The sequence below is a fragment of the Carettochelys insculpta genome, chromosome 1, assembly GCF_033958435.1.
Source record: "Carettochelys insculpta isolate YL-2023 chromosome 1, ASM3395843v1, whole genome shotgun sequence".
NCBI lineage: Eukaryota > Metazoa > Chordata > Testudines > Carettochelyidae > Carettochelys > Carettochelys insculpta.
Window position 1 is genome coordinate 214306138 of NC_134137.1, and position 27527 is coordinate 214333664.

Below are 27527 nucleotides of genomic sequence, written 5' to 3' on the forward strand. Positions count from 1 at the left end.
AAGAAAACCATAGTTCTCAGCTTTTCATGGAGCAAGAGGGTTCTGTCTGCCCCAACCACCAGTTGTAGAAACGGTGCCAGAGCTGTTGAAGACAGCTTGGTGGTTGGTTTTCATCAGTGTCATGGGATCCCAGGGGCTTTTGTTTGGGGGTACTGAAAGCACTGCTACCACAGAATCAGATCTGCTGCCAATGGAGCCCTAGACTTGTGAGGTTTCTTGTCACACCTCTGAAACTTAGGTTGTAGTAAATTATCGTGGGATAAACTTAGACTTTCTTGGTTTAGGCAGGTGGATCCTATATCTTCAAAGTAGATTCAGAGGAGCAAAGTAAATTCATCTCTTGCTTACGAGAAGGCTCCCTGTCCTCCAGATAAGGCACTACAGAAACCAACTGGACTCAAAATTCCTAGAAGGCGGTGCATTCCTGGCCAAGTCAGGCTGATGTATGGCGGAGGGGGAGGAGTGGGAAAACAATCCCCAGGCCTGGGTCTGATTGTAGCCTCATGAGCTTTCCAGTAGGTGCTACCTAAAGCTAAGTTCTTGTCCTTCCTGAGTATGAATGAATGGGAGATACTGCTTCTTGCCATGACGTAGGCTTCTTGAATGCATTATAAGCTGACTGAGAATGACTGCAGGAAGGAAGCACAAATTTTGAAGCCCAGAGTCCTGAAAAAACATCCAGTATCCAACCAGGGATCCAGAACTCAGAAGAAAGCTTCTCTAGGTCTGGGAGACTTACTACTTATAAAAATACTACAACAATCAGACAAAAACAGCCTGTTTACAGATATCTAAATACTTTGCTGGATAAAGGAGAACTCCAGAACTTCAGACACTGGAGGTTCTGTCCTAGAGTGCGCAGCAGGAATAAGGAATGGGAGTGCTGGCCGAGTCTGCCCCACCCATTAGCTCATCGGTCATTATCTCATTGGTCATTGGCACAAAGTGAGCCTGGGCTTGTGAAATTCTCTGGCTCCAGGCACTTGGCATGTATGAGCGCCTACAGCAGAATACATATGGGCTCCAGCCCTTGCACAACAGTTACACGGGTATTACCCTCTGAAGAGAGAGAAGGCATGTTTGCTCAGGCATATTCCAGGGACTGTGCTGCCAGAAATAACCTGGTCAGAAGGGATTGAAAGGTGCATATGCATTCAAGAGAGGGGATGGCCTGGTAAGCTTGAAGCCAACAGAGGTTCTTGCTGGATTACAGAAGGGGAGTACAGGTGCTGTTGCCTTGAACTGTGACACAAACAATGGGTGAAATCCTGGCCCCCAGACATCACTGAAACTAGAATTTCACTCAATGTAAAAGATCCCCAAACTGGAATGGCTATGTGTCAGTCAGAGGACAAAATGAACCACAAAGAATCATAAAAGGCAGACCACAGCTGTGTTCACCGCAAAACAGAGGACACTACTGGGCTGCTGGAAAGTCGGCAGTGTCCTCCCCTTTCTCCACAAACTCCTTAGCTGAGCAAACTATGGACACTTCTTGCTGCAGGAGGACTTTTTCTGTGAGCTGTAGTCTGCTACAGAACACATCACAATATTTAGCACTAAGAGTGCTTTTCATCTTCAGAGTGAGTTTACAAGAACCAAATAATTAAAATCACCTCTGTGAGCGGGATCAAGATAACCCCCACTTTACAGATAGGGAAACTGCAGGCAAAGATAAGTTAAAAGACTAGTATCAAGTGAGAGTGAGTGAGTCAAAGCCAGAATTTAAAACGCTGGAATTCCCGATTTGCATTCTCCATCCACTCTCCCTGCCTACCCTTTTGCTCTCTGCTTCAGTAGACATTTGTTGCCCTTTAAAAATAATAAACTCACAAATAAGGTAATGGTAGAAGAGAAGAAAAAAAAACAGGATAAAAGGTAAGCACTTAAAAGAGAAAACAGACAAGGAATAAAGTATTGTGCTAGAAATAGTGTGCTCCTGAAAACAAACTTTGCCTATGGTACAATGGCTAGAGGTGCACAGTTTTGGTGCTGAAGTTGTGCTGATGTCACAGTCGTAGAAAATGTCTATACTACACGGACAGAAGGGGTTTTTCTACCTATGCGGTCAGGCCACCTCCCTGAGAGGGGGTGGCTAGGTTGACATTCAGCTGTGCCTATGTGGCATGGGATTTTTGATGATACTTTGACATCCCAAAGTTGAAATAAGTAAAGTCAAAAAATTGTGTTCACAGAGCCCCAGCACTGAGAAACATTTACAACCACAGCACTGCAAAAGGAGCTTTCACATAAGCCAATAATAGCTATGCTTTGTTCATTTTCCAACACTGAAAGGGTGGGGGGGAGATGAAAGTCGCCTGCGGAGCTAGAAATATTATTTTAAAGGGAAAGCCCTCTTATCTCAACTTTTCATGTGTGCGTGAACATGCCATGCCCCCCCCCCCCGAAAAAAATGTAAGTGTAGACAAGCCCTCACAATTGTTCCATTAACCTAGCTATGTCTATGGTGGGGGCTACACCAATCTACCTCACAAGGCACAACATTTTTTCTCTCTTCTTAGCTACGTAGCTTGGCCACTCTAGCTGCAACCAATGTTTGTCTTTAAATGGGAGATCTCGCTGTTTTTCTTTTATTATTTGAAGGGGTACACATTGTATATGCACGTATGCATTAGCACTTCTCAGGACCTCAGGGGAAGTGCCAACAAATAACCTCTAGATTTAGTTCACCCTAAAATATGGTCTCCTAAAAATAATTCAGGCTGCATGCATGTTTCCAGTTTTGGTAAAAGCACATTGCTTACGTGAAGGCTCCTTTTGCTTCTGCTTATCTGAAGCTGTTAACCTCCATGCACCAGTTATGTGGTATTAAAATTTGGGCAGGAAAGGCAGGAAGGAACAGGAAGCAGATCAACCGCTATACGCAGTAACGAAATCTAGTGAACCCACGTGTTTAGATTTAGTGAAACCTAAAGAGGACGTTCCAGCTGGATCTGAAGACTCCACTTAAAAACGTAGCAATAATTTGGCTTTAATACTAAGATATTAAACCAGACAAACTGATTGGATTATCATGGGCAAAATCATAATTATGGTTTATAACTGACTCCATAGGCTTGAGAACCCAAGTTCCAGCCCAAGCTGAAGGATCCACACAACTATTTTTAATGTGATAACTTGATCACCAACAATGCAAGTTTGTCTACTTGGGCGGGGAGGCTTACTCCCCACTGCAGTGCAGACAACCTCTTATGGATAGCTTTCTCTTTAGATGTCCTCTTTTGCGCTTATAAGAACCGATTATGTGACGATCTGATGATTTAGCTGTACTTTTTGAATTACAGCTAGCACTTTGATTTGGTGTCTTGATCTTCATTTGACCTTATTTTGACAACTGTATTGTTTATTCCTTAGTTTAGAGGACTTTTAAAAGCCATAAGAGAACAGGCAAAGGTGAAGGTTAAACAAAAAGAGTGTAACATATTTATTCGTGGGCTTAAGTAATTGTGAAAGAGCGGTAGGTAGGCACAAGACTAAATATATGATTCTCTCCCCATGTGGTTCCACCTGAATTTCTTCTGTTCTCACCCTCTGCACTAAAATCCATTCTCACCAACTGATCCATAAAGGCACATTCTTAAATTGAGATAAATGACTGTAGTTCAACTCTCTGCTAGGTTTCTAGGGTTTTGGATTTTTTTTTTTTAATTATTGTGACATCTATCCTCAAAGTGTAACACTTAATACTCCATCTTAGCAGAAAGTCCAGGTTTGGAGTTTCCCTTCAGTGGCTCCCGCCCGCCTAACTTATGTGGAGCACTGGCACAAAATGAAAGCAACTCTCTGCCACTCAGCAACCTCCTCCCCAGATATTGCTGCTGCAAAAACATTGCCTGCTCTCTATTGGGCTGAATGCCCCTTAGAAATACAGCGCACAGCAGATGAAAGGGGTTATTTTTGTCTGCCTGGTTAAGCTTTTCTGAACCTGGCCCCTTTGGTTAGTATTGGATGCGTAATAAAACATTCCGGCTACAGGTTGTACCTCCTGTCACTGGACTCTCTGGTCTGGGAATATATGTGATGCTGCTAAACCATGGATGTCCCTGGACAAGAGAACTCAGTGGCAGGAGGGCTGTTATACGGCAGCAGTGGGGCCAGAGCAAGCAGCAGGGCTGGAACTGGAGCAGGAGCACAGCAGTAAGGTCAGACTGAAGCGCAGCAGCTGAGCCAGGGACAGGGAGGGGCAGGTGCCAGCAGGGCCAGAAGCAGAGCCAGCAGCAAGGAGGTGTAGTGGGCTGGGGTGGGAGATACATGGTGGCAGGGAATTTACCTGAGCCGGGGAGGTCCCAGGTAAATTCCCTCGTTTGGGACCCGTCAGGTCCTGAGGGTGCAGGCCCATTGAGGTCTAACCTGTAGTATGTTGACTCAGAGCTCCAGGAGCTGCCCACAAATGCTCAATAACAGGCGAATTTCCTTCCAAAACATCCCCACCTGCAGGAGCAGCATGCCACTGCTACGTCTCATCTGTATGTGCCTGTCTCCCTATGACGGTCCGTGCTGAGGTAAGGCTGGAGATCATGATGCATCTTCACTCTGAACATAAGAATGGCCATACTAGGACAGACCAAAGTTCCATCTAGTCCAGTATCCTGTCATATGAAAGTGGCCAGTACCAGGTGATTCAAAGGGAATGAGCAGAACAGGAAATCATCAAGGGATCCATCCCTGTCATTCATTTCCAGCTTCTGGCAGACAGAGGCTAGAGGCAACATTCCTGCCCATCCTGGCTAACAGACACTGACGGACCTATCCTCCGTGAATTTATTTATTTATTCTAACTCTGTTATAGTCTCAGGCTTCACAACATTCTCTGGAAAAGAGCACCACAGGTTGACTGTGAATTGTGTGAAGAAATACTTCCTTTTGTTTTAAATCTGTTGCCTATTAACTTCATTGGGTGACCCCTCGTTCTTACGTTATAGGAACAAATACATAACTTGTCTTTTTTTTTTATTTTCTCCACACCAGACATGATTTTATAACTCTCTAACATAACCGCCTTAGTCATTTCTTTCCAAGCTTGTCAGACCCAGTCTTCGTATAACTTTCTATACAGAAGCTGTTTCATACCCTCTAATAATTTTTGTTGTACCTTTTCCAATTCCAATATATCTTTTTTGAAATGGACTGACTCCAATATTAAGATTACTATTATTATGACATTATTAGCTTATATTTTCTCACATTATTTACCCCTCCTCTAATGGATCCCAACACGTTGTTCCTTTTATTTATTGCTGCTGCTGCACACTGAATGGATGTTTTCAGAGAACAACCCACGATGACTCAGAGATCTCTTTCTTGAGTGGTCATGGCTAATTTAGACCCCATCATTTGATAGTTGGGATTACGTTTTCCAATGTGCACCACTTGGCCTTTACCAACACTGATTTTGGTTTGCCATTTTATTTACAGTGGAGTGATTGGGAGAAATCACTGCTGCCCCCACAAGCACTCTCCTTATGGCTCACCTGTGTCATGGTACCTACAAAGCACAGATGGCTCGAAGGTGATTAGCTATTGTCCTCCCAGTCTCACTCCCCATTACTTAGCACACTTGAACCTCTTGAAATCTGGCAACCCTGGGAAACAGGGTATGCTGGATAAAAGAATTTTCCAGGCCAGGGAGGAGGCTGCAGAGTCTAGGCATGAAGATGGGGGTGGATCACTCACAGGCATGTCTCTGTGTCGCCTGCTGCTCCCAGACACTGCCACGAACTATGGGAATGGAGGGGAAAAACTTCAGGAGATGCATGTGGCTACTGTTGTTCCCCCCAGCTGTGTGTGTGTGTGTGGGGGAGGGTGGGGGGAAGGGCATAGAGCAGCATCATGTAGAGCCTTTTCTTCCTCCCACTGCCAGGGTCTAACCCACAGGTGTTCCCAGATCAAGGACACCCAAAGTACAGAGGTTCAAGTGTACCATTGTTCTACTGGAGTTAAAAAAGAAACCCTTCATGCTCAAAAAATAAAATAAAATAAACGACACTGCATGTATGAGCAATACAGCCTACCAAATGATTAGGAGGAGACAAAATTCAGATAAAGTACCCAGTGCAAACTGCCCATGATCCTACAACTGCAGAATTTGCCATAGAACTTATCCTTTCTGCAAGAACTGTGCTCCAGGATCCAAACTTATATCGCAATCTGCCCCACACACCTCTCCAAACAGAACCCCCAGCCATGTGGGATACTGGGGATCCAGGGGCACAACAAACCTGGAGTCCGGCAGAAACTTCTGCCATATAACTATCACTCTCTGGCCACTGCCACAATTACTTCTGTGCTGCTGCAGGTAGCAGCGCTGCTTTCAAAGATGGGTGACTAAGGAGATCACAAGGTCTGAAGCTCAGGAGGACTATTTGTGAAATCCTGTTCCTGGTCCCACCATACCCACTCCTGCTCCAACTGCTCGTGCATTGTTTGTTGAATTATCATCCCCCTCCTGCTATTATGGCAGTGGGATACCAGTCCTAGTAAATGGTGAAGCATTTGCAAAACGAAACAAAAAACAACTAAAAGCTACCAAACAGTTTCAGATTACAGGTAACGGAGAACAGAGGTGGGCACAGTGCAGTGGTCCAGGGGTGGTGGGGAATGGAGGAATCTACTTAAATACAAGTCAACAGTGTCCCCCTGGAAAACTACATGAGTAAAAGTACGTACAAACATATCACATCTTTGTTGCATGCAAGTATCCAGAAGTGAAAGCAACTACACTTTCACTCAAGTAACTTTCTGGGTACTTTTCCCACCTCTGATGGAGAGGGAGGGGCAACAAATGCCATGAATGATAAGGCAAGGGCTCAGCTGGACAAGTTTACATACCACTGCTGTGGAGAGAAGCCTGCCAGGAACTCTGCCTGGCAGAGGACCAGAATCAGCCAATGCAGGGACTTTCCAACTTCTGGACACTCCATTGAAAAGTGAAGGATGTTCTCTGACTTTTGTATACTTTTCTAGCTCTCCTGGTTGTTATGAAAACACTAAAAGCATGAACTAAGAGTGAAATGAAGCAGCATTTTCTACTGACAGGCATAAGCAGCCCCATTCATCTCCATGGAATATTAAATCTAAAGCTTAAAGCCAACTGTTCATGTTTCAATATGGGCTAACTCACAGCATTTTTTTCTTTAAAGCAGAAACATCCAGCTAAAGGTCATATCTCACAATCACAAATGATTCCCATGCTTTTCCAGGAGCTCAAAGCCCTTCCTTCAGCTGTCCCTGTTCCACTTATTAAAACATCCAGTTTCCCTCACCTTCATTGTTTATGCAGTTGCGCTTGTCAGTACAAAAAAATCTGACAGAGCAAAAATGAGGCCAGCACGGATCAACATTTTAAACCAAACTAAACACAGGGGAAAATTACACACAATATTGGATTATTTATATTGAAAATAAGGCGTTTAAAGCTGCTATAGATTCTTCCAGTTTACTGCATTAGAATGATGCAGAATTTAGGGCCTTGCTGAAAAAACAGAGGAAAGCACAGAGCCTTTACTATAAAAAATAGGATAGCATAGCTGGGAGGGCATCATTTTGTCCCAAAGCTGTAACTATACTGAACTTTTGGTTACAATTTCCCAACTACCACAATAGTATCAGTGCACTTCCACTGGGTCTTTAGCATAGACAAGGCTTCAGATTTTTAAGCTTTGTCTGTTCCTACACAGAGCATAACTAGGAGACACTGGCAGTACCAATGGTTGCCAGAGCTCTGCCTACCATAGAACTCCCAATGATAGTGCAGTGGCAGGACAGTTTAAGAAACAGATCAGGGTAGAATGGGCTCAGACTCTGCCCATAATCACATAAAAATGAAGACATCAATTATCTGTTCCTGACCTGTACTGTTCTTATGTTTCTTTTCTCAAACTATTGCCATTTCTGTTTGAAACAAAAAAGCAGTCAAGTAGCACTTTAAAGACTAACAAAATAATTTATTAGGTGAGCTTTTGTGGGACAGACCCACTTCTTCAGACCATAGCCAGACCAGCCAGACCATTTCTGTTTGGATTGTTTAATGCTGAGCTTTTCATCTAAAGGTCCCCAAAAGCCTACAAAAGTTGAGTAAAGTTCTCTCTTATTTTGCATCTAGGGAAGTTGAGGCACACAGAGTCGGAATGACTTGGTTAACGGTACACAGTGAGCCAATGGCTGAGTTGGACACAGGATACATTTTTCAAGGGTGCCTAAGTGATTTTGTAGAGAATCCTAAAATTATAGAACACTAGAACTGGAAGGGACCTAAGAGGTCATCGAGTCCAGCTCCCTGCCCTCTTGGTAGGACCAAACACCATCTGGGCTGTCCCCAGTAGGGATCTATCTAAACTACTCTGAAATATCTCCAGTGATGGAGATTCCACAACCTCTCTAGGTAACTTCTTCCAATGCTTAACCACCCTGACGGTCAGGAAGTTTTTCCTAATGTCTAACGTAAACCTCCCTCGCTGCAGATTAAGCCCATTGCTTCTTGTTCTATCCTCAGAGGCCAAGAACAATTTTTCTCCCTCCTCCTTGTACCCCTCTTTGAGTATCCTACATTCCATTTACAAAAGTGACTTAAGAATTCAGGGCCAGATTTATACAAGTATTTAGATGATTAAAGTTACAAACAGGTGCCTAGTGAGACTTTCAAAGTCCCACATAAACAGGTGTCCTAAATAGGAGTTATGCCCTTAGTGCTTCCGAAAATCCTACTAGGCACCTACCTCTTTCTTGGGTGCCTAAATAACTTCATGAATTTGGCCCTGCAGGGTCTGAATTTAACTGAAAGTTAATGGGATTTAGCAGTGCTTTTTTCATACTGGTACTTGCTGGTACTGGCACCTTGGCAACCCCAACTATGGGAGTGGCTGGGGGTGAGGAGCCGGCTGAGTACTGGCTCCTTTTTAAGACACAAAGACGACACTGGGATTTAGAATTCTAAATGCCCAACTCACTTCTGAAAATTTGACCCAGAATCCAGATCCTCTTAATCCCAGCCCTGAATTCTAAACAGTAGATCCTGCAGGATTCCTTTACTGTAACAGATTCACTAAATTCTTCCCCTGATGACCCTTATGTGATAACTAAATAAGGGTGAAATTCCACATTCTCCCTACTTTGATGTTCAATCCTTCATCAAGCTAAGCAATCTGGCCTCAGCCCAGTAAACCAATTAAACTTATTCTTAATGTTTAAGCAGTGGGACTACTCACATGCTTAACTGTTAAACACTTACATAAGTGTTTTTCTGGAGTGGGGCCAGAGTGCTTAACAACAGGCAGGATCGAGCCTTCTCTTACAATGTGTATTTCACCTTGTGTCAGAAATGAAATTTTAAAATCAAAGTGCTTTTAAACTTTGGCGGGTTTTTTGTTTTTGAGTTGTAGATAGTGCTTTCCTCAGAGATTTGTTCAATAGTCCCCCTATTTTTCTTAAGGAGAATTCAACAAAGCACAAAAACTTATTTCCTAGCCGATGTGACCAACACAACTCATTAACAATTTAGGTGTGACAATTTAAAAGGTATTAGTAAGAACTGTATCTACATCTTATTTCACCAGTAAGTCAGTCTCACATCCAGCTTTTAAGAAAGGTACTTATTTATTGTAAATCACCACTATAACGCAGACTTACGCAAACATGCATATTTGTTATCTGCCACTGACCACAGGACATTTCTGTGTCACTGAATGCTTCACAGCTGAATGCAGTCTATGCTTTCAAATATAGAACAAGGAGGCCATAATGTAGCAGGTAGGTAGCACCTGGGCAAAACAACATTGGTAGATATAAAAAGACAGGGAACAAACGGGAACCATAGCCAAGCTCCAGGGAGAAGGATTAAGTGGAGGAGAAAGGGGAGAATTGGAGGAGTAGGATTTAAAATTGCTTTATCTGAGAAAGAGGATCAGGAATCAGACTGCGGTGAATGGAAGAGCCCTGTGATGGAATCTGAAGAGATTTGTGGAGTCTGTTAAATAAAAGGAGGGAGAAAGGCTGTTCTGGGCACAAGAGTCAACATGGGAGAAGAATGTCCTATCTGCTGGTGAAAGACCAAATGGGTATGGAGAAGGCAAGAGGAAAGATACACAAGGGAAAGCTTTGTCAACAAGTTACAGTATGATTCTGCATAACATGTTTTGAGAGTGCTGGGAACACAGGCTCAGAAACAGAAATAATTTTGGAGCACTGAGTGCGTGTGATGGAGGTAGGCAAAATAAAATAAAATAAAATCCATGGTGGAACTTGAAGACTAGGAGGGTGATCTTCCTAATGAGTAGGAAGCCAGTAAGATTTCTGAAGATGGAGGGCTAGTGAGGGGGAAGAGGGAATAGTTATTACGATAGTGGTTATGAAATGCTAAGGGAGATTAGGGAGGCAATCAAAATAAAAAACTCAGTGATAGTAGAGATTTCAAGTATCCCCATAATTGACTGACACACGTCACCTCAGGATGAGACGTGGAGATAAAATTTCTTGATGCCTTAACTGATTATTTCTTGGAATGGCTAGTACAGGAACCCACAAAGGAAAAGCAATTTTTGATTTAGTTCTGAGTGCAGTGCAGGATCTGGTCCAAGGGGTAACTGTAACAAGACCACTTGGAAATCGTGACCGTACTGTAACAACATTTAACATTGCTGGGGTGGGAAGAACATCTCAGCAGTCCAACACTGCGCCATTTAATTTCAGAAAGGGGAAGTATGCAAAAATGAGAAGGTTAATTAAGCAGAAATTAAAAGGTACAGTGATTAAACTAAAATCCCTGCAAGCTCCATGGAAACTTTTCAAAGACACTGTAATAGAGGTCCAATTTAAATATATACCCCTAATTAAAAAACATAGTAAAAGACCAAACAAAAAGCCATTGTGGCCTTACAACCATGTAAAAGAAGCGGTGAGAGATAAAATGGCATCTTTTAAAAAGTGGAAATCAAATCCTAGTGAGGAAAATAGACAGGCACATAAACACTGCCAAATTAAATGTAAAAATTCAGCAAGAAAAGCCAAAAAGGAGTTTGAAGAACAGCTAGCCAAAAACTCAAAAAGCAATAATAAAATGTTTTTAAGCACATCAGAAGCAGGAAGCCAGCTAAACAACCAGTGGGGTCCCTAGATGACCAAGATACAAAAGGGGCACTCAAAAATGACAAAGTCATTGTGGAGAAACTCAACGAATTCTTTGCTTCGATCTTCACAACTGAGGATGTTAGGTAAATTCCCAAACCTGAGCTGTTCTTTGTAGGTAACAAATCTGAGGAATTGTCCAAGACTGAGGTATCATTAGAGGAGGTTTTGGAACTGATTGATAAACTTAAGAGTAATAAGTCACCAGGACCAGATGGCATTCACCCAAAAGTTCTGAAAGAACTCAGATGTGAAATTGCAGAATTGTTAATTGTGGTTTGTAACCTATCCTTTAAATCCGCTTCTATACCCGAGGACTGGAAGACAGCTAGTATAACACCAACACTTAAAAAGGGCTGTAGCGCTGATCCCAGCAATTACAGACCAGTAAGTCTAACATTGGTACCAGGCAAATGAGTTGGAACCATAGCAAAGAATAAAATTGTCAGACGCACAGAAGAACATAATTTATTGGGCAAAAGTCAACATGGTTCCTGTAAAGGGAAATCATGTCTTACTAATCTATTAGAGTTCTTTGAAGGGTCAACAAACATGTGGATAATGGGGATCCAGTAGATAGTGTGTACTTGGATTTCCAGAAAGCCTTGACAAGGTCCCTCACAAAAGGCTTTTATGTAAATTAAATTGTCAAGGGATAAGAGGGAAGGTCTTTCATGGATTGAGAACTGGTTAAAAGGCAGGAAACAGGGTAAGAATAAATGGCAAATTTTCAGAGTGGAGAGGGGGTAACCAGTGGTGTTCCCCAAAGGCCAGTCCTAGGACCAGTCCTATTTAACTTATTCGTAAATGATGTGAAGAAAGGCGTAAACTGTGAAGTGGCGAAATTTGCAGATGACACTGAACTGCTCAAAGCAGTTAAGACCAAAGCAGACTAAAGAACTTCAAAAAGATTTCACAAAACTGAGTGATTGGGCAATAAAGTGGCAAATGAAATTTAAGGTGGATAAATGTAAAGTAATGCACACTGGAAAAAATAACCCCAAGTATACATTCAGTATGATGGGGGCTAATTTAGCTACAACTAACCCTGAAAGAGATCTTATAATCATCATGGATAATTCTCTGAAGAACATCCACACAGTGTGCAGCAGCAGTCAAAGAACGCAAACAGGATGTTAGGAATCATTAAAAAAGGGGTAGAGAATAAAATGGAGAATACCTTATTGCCTTTATATAAAACCATGGTCTATCCACATCTTGAATACCGCATATAGATGTGAGAACAAGAAGAAATCTTGTGGCACCTTACAGACTAACAGATATTTTGGAGTCTATAAGATCCCACAAGACGTCTTGTTGTTCTTGAAGCTACAGACTAACATGGCTACCTCTCTGATACTTGTCACCATGTAGATGTGGGCTCCTCATCTTGAATAATGTGTATAGATGTGCTCTCCTCATCTCAAAAAAGATATACTGGCATTAGAAAAGGGTAACTAAAATGACTAGGGGTTTGGAATGGGTCCCATATGAAGAGAGAGATTAAAGAGACTAGGACTTTTCATTTTACAAAAGAGGAGACTAAGCGGGAGATATGATAGAGGTATATAAAATTATGAGAGGTGTGGAGAAAGTGAACAAGGAAAAATTATTTACTTGTTCCCATAATATCAGAACTAGAGGACACCAAATGAAATTAATGGGCAGCAGGTTTAAAACAAATAAAAGGAAGTTCTTCTTCACACATCACACAGTCAACCTGTGGAACTCCTTGCCAGAGGAGGCTGGGAGAGCTGGGACCGTCTGTACGTAAAAGAATAAATGAACAAAAATAAGATATCAGGAACGGTAAAAAACAAAAACCTGTGGACACTCCTCAACAGATTTAAAAGTAGCAATTCTAAAACAAAGAAATTTCGAAAATCAAATGGAGAGAGAAATCTCTGAGCTGCAATTTATTTGCAAATTTGACTCCATCAACCAAGGATGGAACACAGACTGGGAGTGGCTGACCCCTTACAAAAGCAGCTTCTCTGGCCTGGGTGTTAATATCTCCACATTAGACTCTAACAATGGGCCACATCCCTCCTGTCTGATCTGATTTATTTTCTCCACTTTTGATACATACTACTGACAATGGGCCATTTCCACCTTGACTAAATAGACCTTGTCAGCTCTGGCCCTCCCTTTTACTGGGACCCCACTCTTTAAATACCACCCCCCGACTCCTGAATCTGATGAAGTGTGCCTCTGCCCACAAAAGCGTATGCTCCAAAATATCTGTTAGTCTATAAGGTGCCACAGGACTTCTTGTTGTTCTCGAAGATACAGACTAACACGGCTACGTCTCTGATACTTACCAATAAAACTGATATTACTCAAGAGACATGAATAAGAGTTTTGGCAGAGGACTCTTCAAGACTGTCTGTAATGGCATTGGTGGGTACAGAAGCATCCAACATTAGAAAGTAGTGGCATATGAAAAGAAGTCAGGGTCAATTTCAGTAGCTCAGCTCCAACTGGCACAGGGGAAGATGAAATTTGAGTAGAGGAGGTGTAATGGTCATTAAGGGAAGTCGTCAATTAACCAATTTTTTAAAAAGAAGATATTGCCAGAGCCAGATGAAGTTGAAAGAGATAAAAAGTGAGGTAAGGAGCCAAAAGCGTGAAAAGGTTACAGAACCGAGTATCCTCTGCATGGAAGCATCACCCAAAACTGAGTTAAAAAAAAAAAAAGTGGCCAGAAACCTTGACTTTACCAGTACCTTCTCCCAGTACATTTTTGTGTTTATATTTGCTGTCAATTTTATGGAATAAGTTCTTTTTCTGAGACTGGAATGAGCCTACGGACAATATTAATACATTTTTAATCAGAAGGTCTTATAGAGAAAACCAAGGACAATGTGTCAAATACAACTTCCCCATTCACGACTACAGCATACTTCTTCATCTGACAGCGGAGTGCTTGATTAAACACCCACTAGAGGTAATGAGAAGCTTCCCATTGACATCAGCAGGCACTGGTCATTCTCTTTTAACATGAAAGACATACCACTGTTGGTTAAGAACATGATGATGACAAGAAGAGAGCTGACTATGTTACAACAGCACCTGCTACTGCTCTCTAAAGTTGGCTGCTTCTGTCCCCATCCACCTATTACAGACATACCCTAAGGGAGCTGATGTCATGTACAGTGACACCATGTGCCATCCCACTCTCTACCTTCAAAGATAGGAAAAAAAAAAAAGAATCATTAGGTGTGCGTAGGTAAGTGCAATCCAAGCATTTTTGTACAGGAAAGGATAACTCCTGGCAGCTGTCAGACACTAAAGAACGCTGAGTGGCAACAAAGCAAACAGAAAAAAGCCCCAGAATGATGACACAAGGCAACAAAGAGACAAATCCATAGATATAGCTGAAGTGGTTTGGGGCAGGTGAGCAGCAAAGGAAAACTGAAAAGGGTTAAGACAAGCAAGGCTTGGAAAAGCACTGGCAGGTTGAGGGAAAAGTGAGGGTTAGACTCTAAATCTGCATTTTGTACCAACATTGCATAGAAAAGCTCAGCTTAGCGTTGTCAGAGATCTTGCTGAGCACTGGAGCCGATATTCAGCACAGAAACAATCACTACGGAGGCCACAGAAGTAGGTTATAAGAAGAACACAGAACGAAGAATATGATTTGTTTATGATCCTTACGACCATCCCTTCTAGTGAGCTCATCACAACTAAACATTAAAACAACCCACTCAGTGGGCATAAGTTTCATAAAAAAACATTTTTTCTGAAATGGAAAGTCAAGGTCATAGACTTCAGTGACAGGGAAAGCAAACTCTTTTCTGTCCCCGCCTTCTGCGTTCCAGTTTTCCCACTTCCTTTATTCCATCTCACACAGCCAGACACAACAGTCACTGGAACAACCTTCTGCAGGGATCAAATGACTAAAGTCGAGCAGAGATGAAAACAGGTAATCCTTATGACACACTGTGGTCCAGCAGTAAGAGTCCCAAGTCCATGAAAAATTCCTTAGAGTTAATCTAATTAGTTGTTTGATGGGCTGATTGCAGATGCAGTTGTATTGTAGGTGACTATATTAGCCTCGGAATGACAACTATACAGAGAGGTGGAAGAATCTCTGTCATTGGCCATTTTTAAGAACAGGTTAAACAAACACCCATCAGGGATGGTCTTGCCGATACTTAGGTTATGTCTTCGCTACGTGGAAAATCAACCTGGTCAGGTTTGATCTTCCAGGGTTCATTTCATACACCAAGTAGGAATGAGTGAAATCAAACTATCTGGGGGGCATGGTCAACCCCTGTACTCCTCAATACTGCGAAGAGTTAAGAAGGCTGACGGGAGAGTTTCTCTTGGTGACTTTCCTCTGTGAGGAGAGCCAGGTAAGTTGAATGTAGTTAAGTCAATTCTAGCTATAGCCAGAACTGCACATCTACAATTAATTTAATGTCTAGTGTAGACATGGCCTTTGTTCTGCCTCACTGTAGTGAACAGGACCAGATGGCCAATTGAGGTCCCTTCCTTTGCTACATTTCTACAATTCCATGAGTCTAAGAACCAAAGGTCTTGAATTAAAAAACAAAACAAAACAAAAAAAGCATACTAAGATGATAACATCAGATCCAGACCCCGGGGTGCAAGTGTCATCCCATTATCAGTACCGGTACAGGTCAGGAACGAGCCAGTCACGGAGATCAAATAATCTTTCGCTCTTACAGGCAGTCCCTCTCAGTCAAAGTGGAAATTCCCTGGCTGGGGAAAGCTGCACAGGTGCTGTTTGTGCTATGTTTGCTCCCTGGTGAGAGAGACCGAGTCTCTAGGGAGGTCAACGCAACTCCATCCACCAGCACTCAATGCACAGAAAATTTAAAGCTTGAAAAAGCAAACCTTAAAAGCCTGTTTGTCTTGAAATGATTTTACACAAGAAGAACTTCTGAGAACTACTGTGCTGTAATGGTTTACTTGTTGGTTTTGTCATGCTGTCTTGATTTTAAAGTAAATCCTTTCCCTGTTTATCTTTCTCAGCAGTTAACAATACTCCATTTTTCTTGTGTTTTCAGTGTGGCAGCAGTTGCCACCACATGGGAACTGCCTGTTATTTACTTCTCAGTCTGTCCATTAGGTCCTCTTATATGCACGACTCTGAGATTAGTGAGATTTTGGCTAAAAGCAACTGCAGAATAAAATAGCAGGCAAGAAAATGAAGACTGTGGGTGACTAACTGCAGCAACATTTGTTCAAAATTTCACAGGTGGATTAAAAAAATCCTCCTCCCCTCAGAAAAAAACAAAAAAACCAAATCTATCAGAAGGATGGATCAAATGGCTAGCATAGTGCATTCCAACAAAGGAGGCACATGTACACATCCTATTAAGTCTCAGGACTTTTTCTTACTAGTCTCTAAGGCAGGAGTCAGCAACCCTTGGCACAGGTGCCAAGAATGGCATGTGTGCCAACTTTCATTGGCATGTGAGGTGGGAGCTCAGCCCTGCCCCTCCTCCCCCATGCAGCCAAGAGCTTGCCCAAAGTCATGCCGCCTGCGGATTATCAAATGACCAGCTAATGCTACCAACCACCACCTACCTAAAGGGAAAAGCTCTGCAGCTTCATTTATTTATTCATGAAGCTGTTGTCAGTAGGACTATTAGTGCGATTAAAAAGTATCACTGGCACTGGGACCACATGTAGAGGTCGAAAAGTGAAACTCTGGCACTCCACCTCAGAAAGACTGCTGACCTCTGCTCTAATGTTCCCCGTGGCAAAGCTTCCACCTCCGACATTTATAAGGCAGGTAACAGGAGCTCAGTTCAGACACTCATTTTGACTGATCTGCATTACTGACCAGTTTAAATCACAACTTGCCTCAGCCCTGCTTTGGAGAGGGCTACTTACTTTGAGCCAAATGCCCAGAGATGTCCAATATAATTCAGAATTCTCCAAATATTTGTCATATATTTACTGGCTATCTTTGGAGATTCAGAACTCAAGTGCAATTTTAAAAGAGTGGTCTTTGAACTAGCTGGTGTGTGGAAAACAGCACATGATCACAAACAGACTTAGCACCGAGCCGATAAAAAGCAAGCTAAAGACTGGCTCCATGAAAGCAATGCTCCAAAGGAGCAACAGCTGTAACATTATGGGACTATTTCTTGACTGTACCACAGAAGTGCCTAGAGAGCTCAGTGGAGATCAGAGGCCCATTGTGCTAGGAGCTGTGGAAACAGAATAGAAGACAATCCCCCTCACAAGTGAAAATCTATTGAATTACCACCCTTTTGTGTCCCTGAGAAAGCAAGTGTTTTGACACACAACTATTTTTCACAGTTCCAAAGAGAAACAGTAACTACAGATTTTGCCCATCTCTGTAGCTATGTAAATTGGCAACTAATTTTGGATCAATGGGGTTCTGCTTGACAGGATGACCCCATGTACTTTGTGCTGAAGAGGTCATTCATGATTAGGTGAATTCTGCAGGTGGAAGCTGTCTGTATGGATTAAGCATGTCTCCCTTTTTCCAGTTCTCAACAATTTTATTATACATTTATATGTATGGAACTAAAAATATTTAGGGTGAGATTTTCAAAATTAATTCTACTCCCTTGGAATTAAAATCTCACACTGACATCAACTACAGCAGAAGCAGACCAACGTGGAACACCTTTGAAAATCTGTCCTTAAACCTATTTTCTTATGGGAGAAAGTTTAGACTTGCCTTACCCATGGACATAGCCTGCATGCTTCACTGGGTGGAGTTAAACAGCAGAGCCAGAGGAGAATTACATTAGGCAGAAGAGACACCAGCTCATTAGGTATTGACACTTACAGAAAATGAAAGAAAAGGCTACAGCGAAGAAAGCAAATTTTACTGATGTGCTGAAAGCCCTGCTTACCCCTGGTTGTTTTGATGATTTCTGACATGAGGCCTGTCCCTTGTCTAGACTGTTCCTCTTTCTTTACCAAAACTGCTATCTACCTTGACCTACTCATTTGCCTACAAATCTCTGTTCCTGCAATACATTTGTTGGCATCACAATCACTGTACATAGAGATGATTGAAATTAGGAATTTCCATTCCTTGCAAACTTCCCACATTTCAGGGTTTTTTGTTTTTGTTTTGACCTGGAATGAAATGCTGAAAGTTTCAAAAGTTCCATGAAATGAAATTTCTGAAAAAGTTTTTTTTGCTACTGATCAAAACATCGTAATTTGGATTGAGACTTTTTAATGTATATCTTTTAATTGTATATTTTAAAATAATACACAAACCGGGTACAATATATCTACGTGTTTCATTTCATGTAGAAGCACTTACTAACACGCTTCCCTTTACCTCCACCCCCCCAAAAATATATTCCAAAACAAACACGTTCCTGGGTTTTGATTGGGATGAATCAAAATTTTTCAATAGACAAAAGGTTCTGATGAAAAAATTTTGACCAGCTGGAATCCTTGATATCACAGTCCCAGCCCATGATGGAGCCATGATGATTTACACCAGCCTTGAGGATCCAGCAGATATAAGGGCATTTAGAATGCAAGAAAACAAGGAAACGTTAGCAGTGGCTTGGCCAGACACAATGAATGTCTATACTTTGAACTTGGGCTGTGATATCCAGCCAAAATAGAGCAAACTATAGTACATATCCACTTGGGAACCCAGGCACGTACATGGAGTAACTAGATCCTCCTCCTGTGCTCCATATTTAGCACACTAGATTGATTGGCAGGCAGTTGCACAATTATGTCTCTGAAAATCACCATTAGCTGGAAGTATAAATGCACTCACGCGAAAGGCAGTGCTATATAATCTTCCACAGAGAGTTCTGCCGTCAGTGCTCATATTTGACCCTTTACACACCTGTGGTTGTATTTCAGGCCTTCTCTTGAGATAAGAGACTGGAAAAATTCAAGGCTTTCTAACTGCAACATGCAATAATGGGGATAAAAATGAAACCAACTTTCAAAGCCAGGAATGGAATCCAACTTTTCACTATCCCACCACACCCAGAAAATGAAAACCTCATGAAGGGATCAATACAGCACTGAAGAGTGTGCGCTGTTGCTGGATATCTGGGAAGTTAATGGAGATTACTCTCACAGATTAGCAGGTGGCTCCCCAAATGTGGTGCATATTAAAGCACCAAATTCCTGTGTTGTAGAACTGGTTCATTTGTTCTGGTCAGGCTTGTAGATGTCTCAGACACATTCTAAAAAGTTGCAATTAGCACTAATCAGGTGTCAGTAAATATTACGGACGATGGCTGGTTTTGCCCAGACCTGCTCAGCCCATCTCTAATTACATATATACAAAACCAGTACTGAATTAGGCACGCTGTAGAAACAGCACAAACATTTCTGTCCCATGTATCGTAATGCAGTTGCTCACGATTCAAGCAAACAGCCCTAAATTACATACGTCCGAACAGCGTACTTAGATCTGCAAAAGTAATCAGCTAGTGACACCAACACGGTGATCAGACAAAGCGAAGTTACTCACTTGCATAATAACGATGGTACTTCGAGATGAGTCCCCATGGGTGCTCCACAGTAGGTTTCGGGCTCGCCCTGGCGCTGCAGATTGGAGATTTCCAAGCTGTATCTTGTCGGATCATGCACGTGTAGAAACGCGCTGGCTTTCGTGCACTTTTGGTCATATGCACGATCCAGTCTGCGCCAGCTGCGTGAAACGACCGCCCCGGGTGCCTCTGAAAAACATAAAGCAGAACTCCGAAGCGGGGAGGAACGGATGGGTAGTGGAGCACCAACAGGGACACATCTCGAAGAACCATCGTTACTACACAAGTGAGTAACTTCTCTTTCTTCTTTGAGTGGTCCCTGTGGGTGCTCCACAGTAGGTGACTACCTAGCAGTGACCCAAAAACATCGAGGTGGGTACCGGATTATGTATGGCTTGCTCCTGAGAGGACTGCTGTCGGTAGGCATGCATCCTCCTCCAGTAGCCGATGAAGCACATAGTGCTTGGCGAATGTGTCATAGGATGACCATGTTGCTGCTCTGCAACTGTCCTTCAAGGGGACTCCTCTGAAGAAGGCTGTAGAAGCCACCGTTGCTCTAGTGGAGTGAGCCTTGGGCGGAACCGGTAAAAGGGTCTTATGTAATGAGTAGCACATCTTTATGCAGGATGTGATAATGTTTGAAACTGTTTGCGAGGGTAATCCTCTTGATTTGTGTGCAAGTGACACCAGCAGTCTACCCATCTTTCGGAAGGGTTTGGTTCTGTCTATATAGAAGGCCAGTACCCTTCTCACATTATGTGCATGAAGCTGTACCTCCCTATTTGATTTGTGTGGCTTAGGATAGAAGGATGGTAGAGTTATTGGCTCATTAATATGGAACTCTGAGGACATCTTTGGGAGGAATGCGGGATGTAAACGTAGTATTATCGCATCTTTGGAGAAAGTTGTATAGGGCAGGGTTGCCATTACCGCAGCCAGCTCGCTTACTCTACGGGCAGATGTGATGATGAGAACAAATGTCATCTTTAAGGTAAGTAGGCAAAGCGAAACAGTGGCTAGGGGTTCGAATGGTGGTCTAGACAGCATGTCCAGAACCAGATCTAAGCTCCATGAGGGCACAATTGGCTTGCAAGGAGGGTATAAATTTGTGAGGCCCTTCAGGAACAGTGCCGTAATAGGATGGGCGAAGACAGTTTATCTGTCTACTGCGTGCTGGAAGGCCAATATGGCTACATCTACATGTGCACGCTACATGAATAACGTCTACACGTCCTCCAGGGCTGGCAACGTCGACGTTCAACTTCGACGTTGGGCAGCACCACATCGAAATAGGCGCTGCGAGGGAACGTCTACACGCCAAAGTAGCACGCATAGAAATAAGGGTGCCAGGAACAGCTGCAGACAGGGTCACAGGGCGGACTCAACAGCAAGCCGCCCCCTTAAAGGGCCCCTCCCAGACACAGTTGCACTAAACAACACAAGATCCACAGAGCCGACAACTGGTTGCAGACCCTGTGCATGCAGCACGGATTCCCAGCTGCAGCAGCAGCAGCCAGAAGCCCTGGGCTAAGGGCTGCTGCCCACGGTGACCATAGAGCCCCACAGGGGCTGGAGAGAGAGCGTCTCTCAACCCCTCAGCTGATGGCCGCCATGGCAGACCCTGCTATTTCGATGTTGCGGGATGCGGATCATCTACACGTGCCCTACTTTGACGTTCAACATCGAAGTAGGGTGCTATTCCTATCCCCTCATGGGGTTAGCGACTTCGACATCTCGCCGCCTAACATCAATTTCAACTTCGAAATAGCGCCCAACACGTGTAGCCGTGACGGGCGCTATTTCAAAGTTGGCGCCGCTACTTCGAAGTAGCGTGCATGTGTAGATGCGGCCTATAACTGCCAGGTGGAGCTTTACTGATGGCAGGGAGAGCCCCCCCTTGTTTTAGATCCAGTAGATAATCCAACATTGTGGGGACTGGGACCTCTAGGGGGTTCAATTGCTTGGACAGGCACCAGGAAATAAAGTGTTTCCACTTGTCCACATAAGTCTTCCGGGTGGAGGCCCATTGGGTGCATTCTAGGACCTCTTTAACCCTTTCTGAGCTTAAGGTCTCTAAGGCACCGAGCCAAGAATCAGCCACGCCTTGAGGCAGTATGCTTGAGGTTTGAGGTTGAGGGTGCCTCAGGGCTCCCCGGTTCTGTGTGAGGAGGTCCGGAACATTCGGGAGGGGGAGTGGTTGGCAGCACGGCATACGTTGTAGCAGGGGAAACCAGTGTTGACGGTCCCCTACTGGGGCTATCAGTATCAAGCATGCCCTCTCCATCCTTGCCTTTTCCAGGACCTTGTCGATGAGTACTGGAGGAGGCAATGCATAAAGTAAGGGGCCCTTCCATGACAGAAGGAAAGCATCCCCCAATGAGCCTGGACTCTGGAACAAAATTAAGGGATTTCTTGTTGTTGGAGGTTGCAAACAGGTCTATTTGAGGAAACACCCATATGTTGATACATGGAAGCAGATAGGGACAGATCTCCCATTCATCATCGAGAGCAAAGTGCCTGCTCAGCCAGTCGGCCTGCATGTTGCTGGTGCCTGATAAGTGTGAGGCTCTCAGGATGATGTCATTTGCAATGCACCAGTTCCACAGGAGGCCAGCCTCCGCACACAATGCACGAGATCTGGCTCTGCCCTGTCGATTGATATAATACATTGTGGAAATGTTGTCAGTGTTGACACTGACTACTTTGTGTTGTAGGTATTGTAGGAAGTGTTTGAGTGCATTGAACACTCTCCTTAGTTCCAGCATATTTATGTGCATTGCCTTCTCTCTGTGGGACCATCACTCTTCCACTGACCTGTTTCCCACATATGTTCCCCATCCTACACGGGAAGCATCTGTCGTAAGAAAAACTGTGGTTTGCGGTTGGTGAAAGGGGACCCCGATAGCAGATTCTTGGGGTCCGCCCACCATCTCAGTGACTTTTGCACCGCTGTTGTGGGTGACACCTTCTTGTAAGTGGTATGTTTCTTTGGTACATACATGGTTGCCAGCTAGTGCTGAGGCAACAAAAGTGCAGCCTGGCATTCTGTGCCACAGATGTGGTGGCAGCCATGTGTCCCAGAAGCTGCAGGCAAGTTAACACTTTTACTGTGGGGCTGCCTACCAGTACCTGAATCAGAGACTGGATAGCATGAAAACGTACAGTAGATAGGTACACTCTCGCTGTGATGTAAACGAGGCACGCTCCTATGAACTCTATGTCTTGCGTAGGTTCCATCGTCAACTTCTGGAAGCTGATAATGAGGCCCAAGGAGTAGAACGTCTTTACAGTAATGTCTATCATGTGTAAGACATCTACTTGCAAGGCACCTTTTAAGAGGCAGTCATCCAGGTATGGGAAGATGAAGACATCTTGTAAATGCAGGTAAGCCGACACTACTGAGACTGTCTTTGTAAAGACTCTGGGTGCTCAAGACAGGCTAAAGGGCAGAACTTTGTACTGGAAATGTTCTGTGCCCACGGTGAAATGGAGAAAACACCTGTGTGCAGGATGAATGGTTATGTGGAAGTATGCATCTTGTCAGTCGAGGGCTGCGAACCAATCTCCATCGTCCAGTGCTTTGACTATAGAAGTAATAGTAACCATCTTGAAAAGCTGCTTGTGGAGGTACTGATTGAGAGCCCGTATGTCTAGTATTGGTCTCCAGCCCCGTCTTCTTTTCTGTGAGGAAGTAACGTGAATAGAAACCCTTCCCCTGGAACTCGTCCGGGACTCTCGCCACCACTGCTATGGAGATGAGGTGATCCACCTCTTGTTTTAACAAGGTCTCATGAAAGGGATCCCTGAGGAGGGCCTGGGTAGGGGGTTTTGTTGGTGGAAGTGTGTGGAATGGAATGGTGTATCCCACAGCAATAATTTCCAGTACTCATTCGTCTGTGGTGATACTTTCCCACTGCTGGTAGAATGGTCTGAGGCGGTGGTGAAACAGGAGATGAGGTGACTCTTGGCACTGAGTGATGGGTGTGGTGTCGCAGTCCTAGACATAGTAGTCAAACTTGCTGCCTGGCTGCCTGTGGTGCAGGGTTATGGCCTTGCTGGGTATGTCGCCTAGACGGTCTTTGATGTTTTTGGCGCCCTGGGTCATAACCCCACTGGTACTGTGGGTACTGCAGTTGGAAGGCGTACCATTGCTGGTCGGGGTAATACCTCTTCGTCCTGCAAGGAGGAGTGTACATACCCAGCGTTCTTAAGGTGGCTCTCAAGTCCTTGCTGGAGTGGAGGACCGCGTCCGTGGTTTCAGTGAACAGTTTTAATCTATCAAAAGGAAGGTCCTCAACTTTTGTTCGTAATTCTTCAGGGACACCGGATGTCTGCAGCCAGGATACTCGTCGCATCATCACTGCAGTGGCTGTGGAACCTGCTGCTGTGTCCGCCACATCCAGTGCAATTTGGACTCCTTTACGTGAGGCCTCATAGCCTTCCTGGACTATCGCCTTTAGGACTGGCTTCTTATTGTCTGGGAGATAGCTCATGAGCGATATCAGTTTTGTATAATTATCAAAATTATGGTTAGAGAGGTGTGCAGCATAGTTGCCATACGTAACGGTAGGGTGGAGAATGAATATACCTTCCGCTCAAATAAACCTAGTCTCTTTGCATCCTTATCTGACACTGTAGATTTGTATTGTGGTGCCTTTGACCTCTGATGGGAGGATTCCACGACAAGGGAATTGGGCTGGGGGTGGTTAAATAAAAACTCCATCCCTTTTGATGGCACAAAGTACTTTTTGTCTGCCCTCTTATTGGTTGGTGGAAGACAAGCTGGAGTTTGCCAGATGTTTGTAGCAGCCTCTGTGACGGCCTCATCTAATGGGATGGCTATCTTTGATGACGGATGAGGTCTCAGATTTTTGAGGAGTTTGTGCTACCTCTCTTGTACCTCCACCACCTGTATATCCTGAGACTGGGCAACCCTTCTGAACAGTTTCTGAAGCTGTCTAAGGTCATCTGGAGGGGATTATCTCCTGGGACAACTGCCTCGTCCAGAGAAGACAAAGAGGTATCTCTCTGATATGCCTCTGTCTGTTCCTCAAATACTTCCTGTGTTAGCTCCCCTAGGTGTTCCATTGGGGGATTGACAACTGGTTCTGGATCCTCTCTTGGAGGGGACAGATGATGCCTCCTTGGAGGAGGAGATGAGGATTGTCTATATGAGCGGCATGGATGCAGGGATCTATCCCTGGACCTCGAGTAATGTCGGTGCCGGTGATAGTCCTGCCGATAGTACGGGTGTACGTAGTGGCAGGGACATGAGCCTGGTGATGAGGATCTGGAACATGAGTGTTGCCTGTATCGATGATGGTGGAAGGAATGAGACCGTCTGGATGATATAGACAGGGGTGGGGATACCCTGTAGGGGTATCCTTGGAGCTGATGTGATTGTTGAATGTGAGGTGAAGGTGCCTGAGCCAGGGAGACGGGGGGGGGGGCGCAGAAATGGAGACGGTGGCCTAAGGAAAGAAGACGGTGGTGTCAACGGTCTTTCCAGTACGTATGATTCTGAAGGAGAACTCGGAGACAGATGGGATGGTATAATGAAGAAGTCCAGGGAGGGGCTTTGGTGCCGTGTCTTAAAACATGCTTTCCCTGGTGCCGATATGGATGGAGCCATGCTCGGTGCCGAAGGTTTTAGCGTAGGTATCGGTGCCACCGGTTCCATGCTTGATGCCGTGGCCTGTGGTTCCGTATGACCACAGGGCTTTGTCACTGCAAGTCCCTCTTCCGGGGCCTCCGGTTCCAATGCTCTCAGTGTTGGCGTTATTTGTCTCGGTGCTGTAGTCTCTGGCCCTTGCCGCTTAGACATCTGTGGGAACTTCAGTGCCACGTCTTCGTAAGTCTAAGACCTGGGGAAGGTTTTTTGTTGCCTGGGCCTAGCGTCTCCTTTAGATATAGATGGGTCCTGGCTCTGTGTCTCCCTTGTCCTGCTCGTGGATAGTACAGGCAAGGATCGAGTAGGAGATGTTTTCTCTCTCTTATGACCTGTGGAGGTCAGAGAAGTTGCCTTCTGCTTTTGAGGTGCTGACGGGCCTTCCGAGGGAGTCGCTCGGTTGTTTCAGGCTGAAGAGCCTTATCAAATAAAATCATCTCCAGCCTCATTTCTCTGTCCTTCCTCACTCTAGCAGTGAATTTCAAGCAGCGAGGACACTTTTGAGGCACATGGGCATTGCTCAGACAGTGAATACATTTGCTGTGGCCCTCAGAGGCCGGCATAGCCTCACAGCATGACTCGCCCTTCTTGAAGCCTGTTGGAGATTTTTTTTTTCCTTGATCAACTTAATGAGGATACTTAACAGGTACTAAGAACAACAAAACAGTCCGTAGTCAAAGTGTTAACAGGGCTATGCTAAGGATAAGAAAACTCTGGTAGCAGAGGTTTCCCCCCTTCTCTCTTCTTACTACTACTTCTCTCCCTCTCTCTCTCTCTCTCTCTCTCTTTTTTTTAAAGTAAAAACTATATACAGTAAAAGATTTTAAGGAACAGTTCTTAAAAACTAGCAAGCAGTAAAACAAATAAAGGGTTTTATCTTTTCAGACATTGGAGCCGAAGTGAAGTCCGTCTGCAGCCGCTGGCGGTTGAGAGGAACTGGCACGGACCAGATCGTGCACATGACCAAAAGTGCGCGAAAGGCCAGCACGTTTCTACACACGCGCGATGCAACGAGATACAGCTTGGAAATTTCTGATCTGTGGTGCCGGGGCGAGCTTGACACCTACTGTGGACAACCCACGGGGACCACTCGAAGAAGAATAAGAGTTATTCGCATTTTGTTAGTGCCTTCAGCATCTTATTACCACTGCTCTTCAGAAAGAATTACTGGTAACCATTCCCCCTTTCCTGATACATTTATGTTTACACACTGTATTAATACCACTTACTCAAAGAATTAGTTCAGTGGATACTCATCCACACAACACAAACTGCACACAAGCTGCCACAGAACACAACAGAGTAGAAACTTCCAGTTCATGAGAGTCTGAGTACTGGAATTAAAAGGGTTCAGAAAGGAGGCATATCTACAGAAAAAAGTTATTGCCTGACTAACAACAAAGAAAAAAAATTTGTGCAAGTTTGGTGATAACATTTTGCCAAGATGAAGAAAGCAACATTGATTCCCCATTCCTCACAGGTAGGCAAGCGTGCGGAGGTAAAAATTTGATGACTCTTGAACTCAGCACAGCCACTGTTGTAGACTATATATGTACCACACAAAGCCCCTTACCTTTGCTGGATTTTGGTTGTTCTGCTAGGCAGCTTCCAACTTTCTTCTTTTTCCTTGGAACAGATGTACTTTTTCGGTCAAATGTAACCGGACTGTACTGAGGGAGACTGTTGAATTTTTTTTCAAATTCTTCTTCCAACTTTGCTAAACTAAATGGAGAGATGGAAAAGAAAAATGATCACATGGTTCAAACACTTACATTTAAAATACAAACACACACTCCTTTTTTTTTAAATTTAACTCTAGTGGTCTGGCAGTCAAGCCTCATTTTTGCACAGAAAGATACAGCAGCCATATGAGGGTGAGGAAAAGATTAGAACAAGAGGACAAAGAAACACTGAAGAAAGGTGGTACCAATATTAATGAGTAAATAATGGCAGATTATGACCAAAAAAGGTTTTTTGAAAAAGGTAACTTGCTTGTTTTAAACAGATCTTCTCCTTTTTATTTATAAGGGACGCCTTTATAGTAAAGCTGTAAGTGGGATCACAAAACACACATATCAAAACTGTGAGAAATACAATTTACAAAAGCTAAACAAGAAGTAAACAAGCAACCAAATCACCTATGTATACAGGTCTTCAATAAGGCTTCTGAGAAGAAATGAGATCACTGAGCTTTTGATACAGTGGGACTGGACTGGCTGCTGCATTTA

At 43.9% G+C, this 27527-nt stretch overlaps 1 protein-coding gene across 2 annotated transcripts in view; it reads right to left on the reverse strand.

Moving 5' to 3' along the window:
* Positions 1–27527, reverse strand: part of BBX (BBX high mobility group box domain containing) — a 209667-nt gene that overhangs the window by 19864 nt on the left and 162276 nt on the right. For both annotated transcript variants that reach the window (XM_074998974.1, XM_074998983.1), the window contains one exon: positions 26873–27021. In XM_074998974.1, the coding sequence (XP_074855075.1) occupies positions 26873–27021 (149 nt within the window). The remainder of the gene's footprint in view (positions 1–26872; positions 27022–27527) is intronic.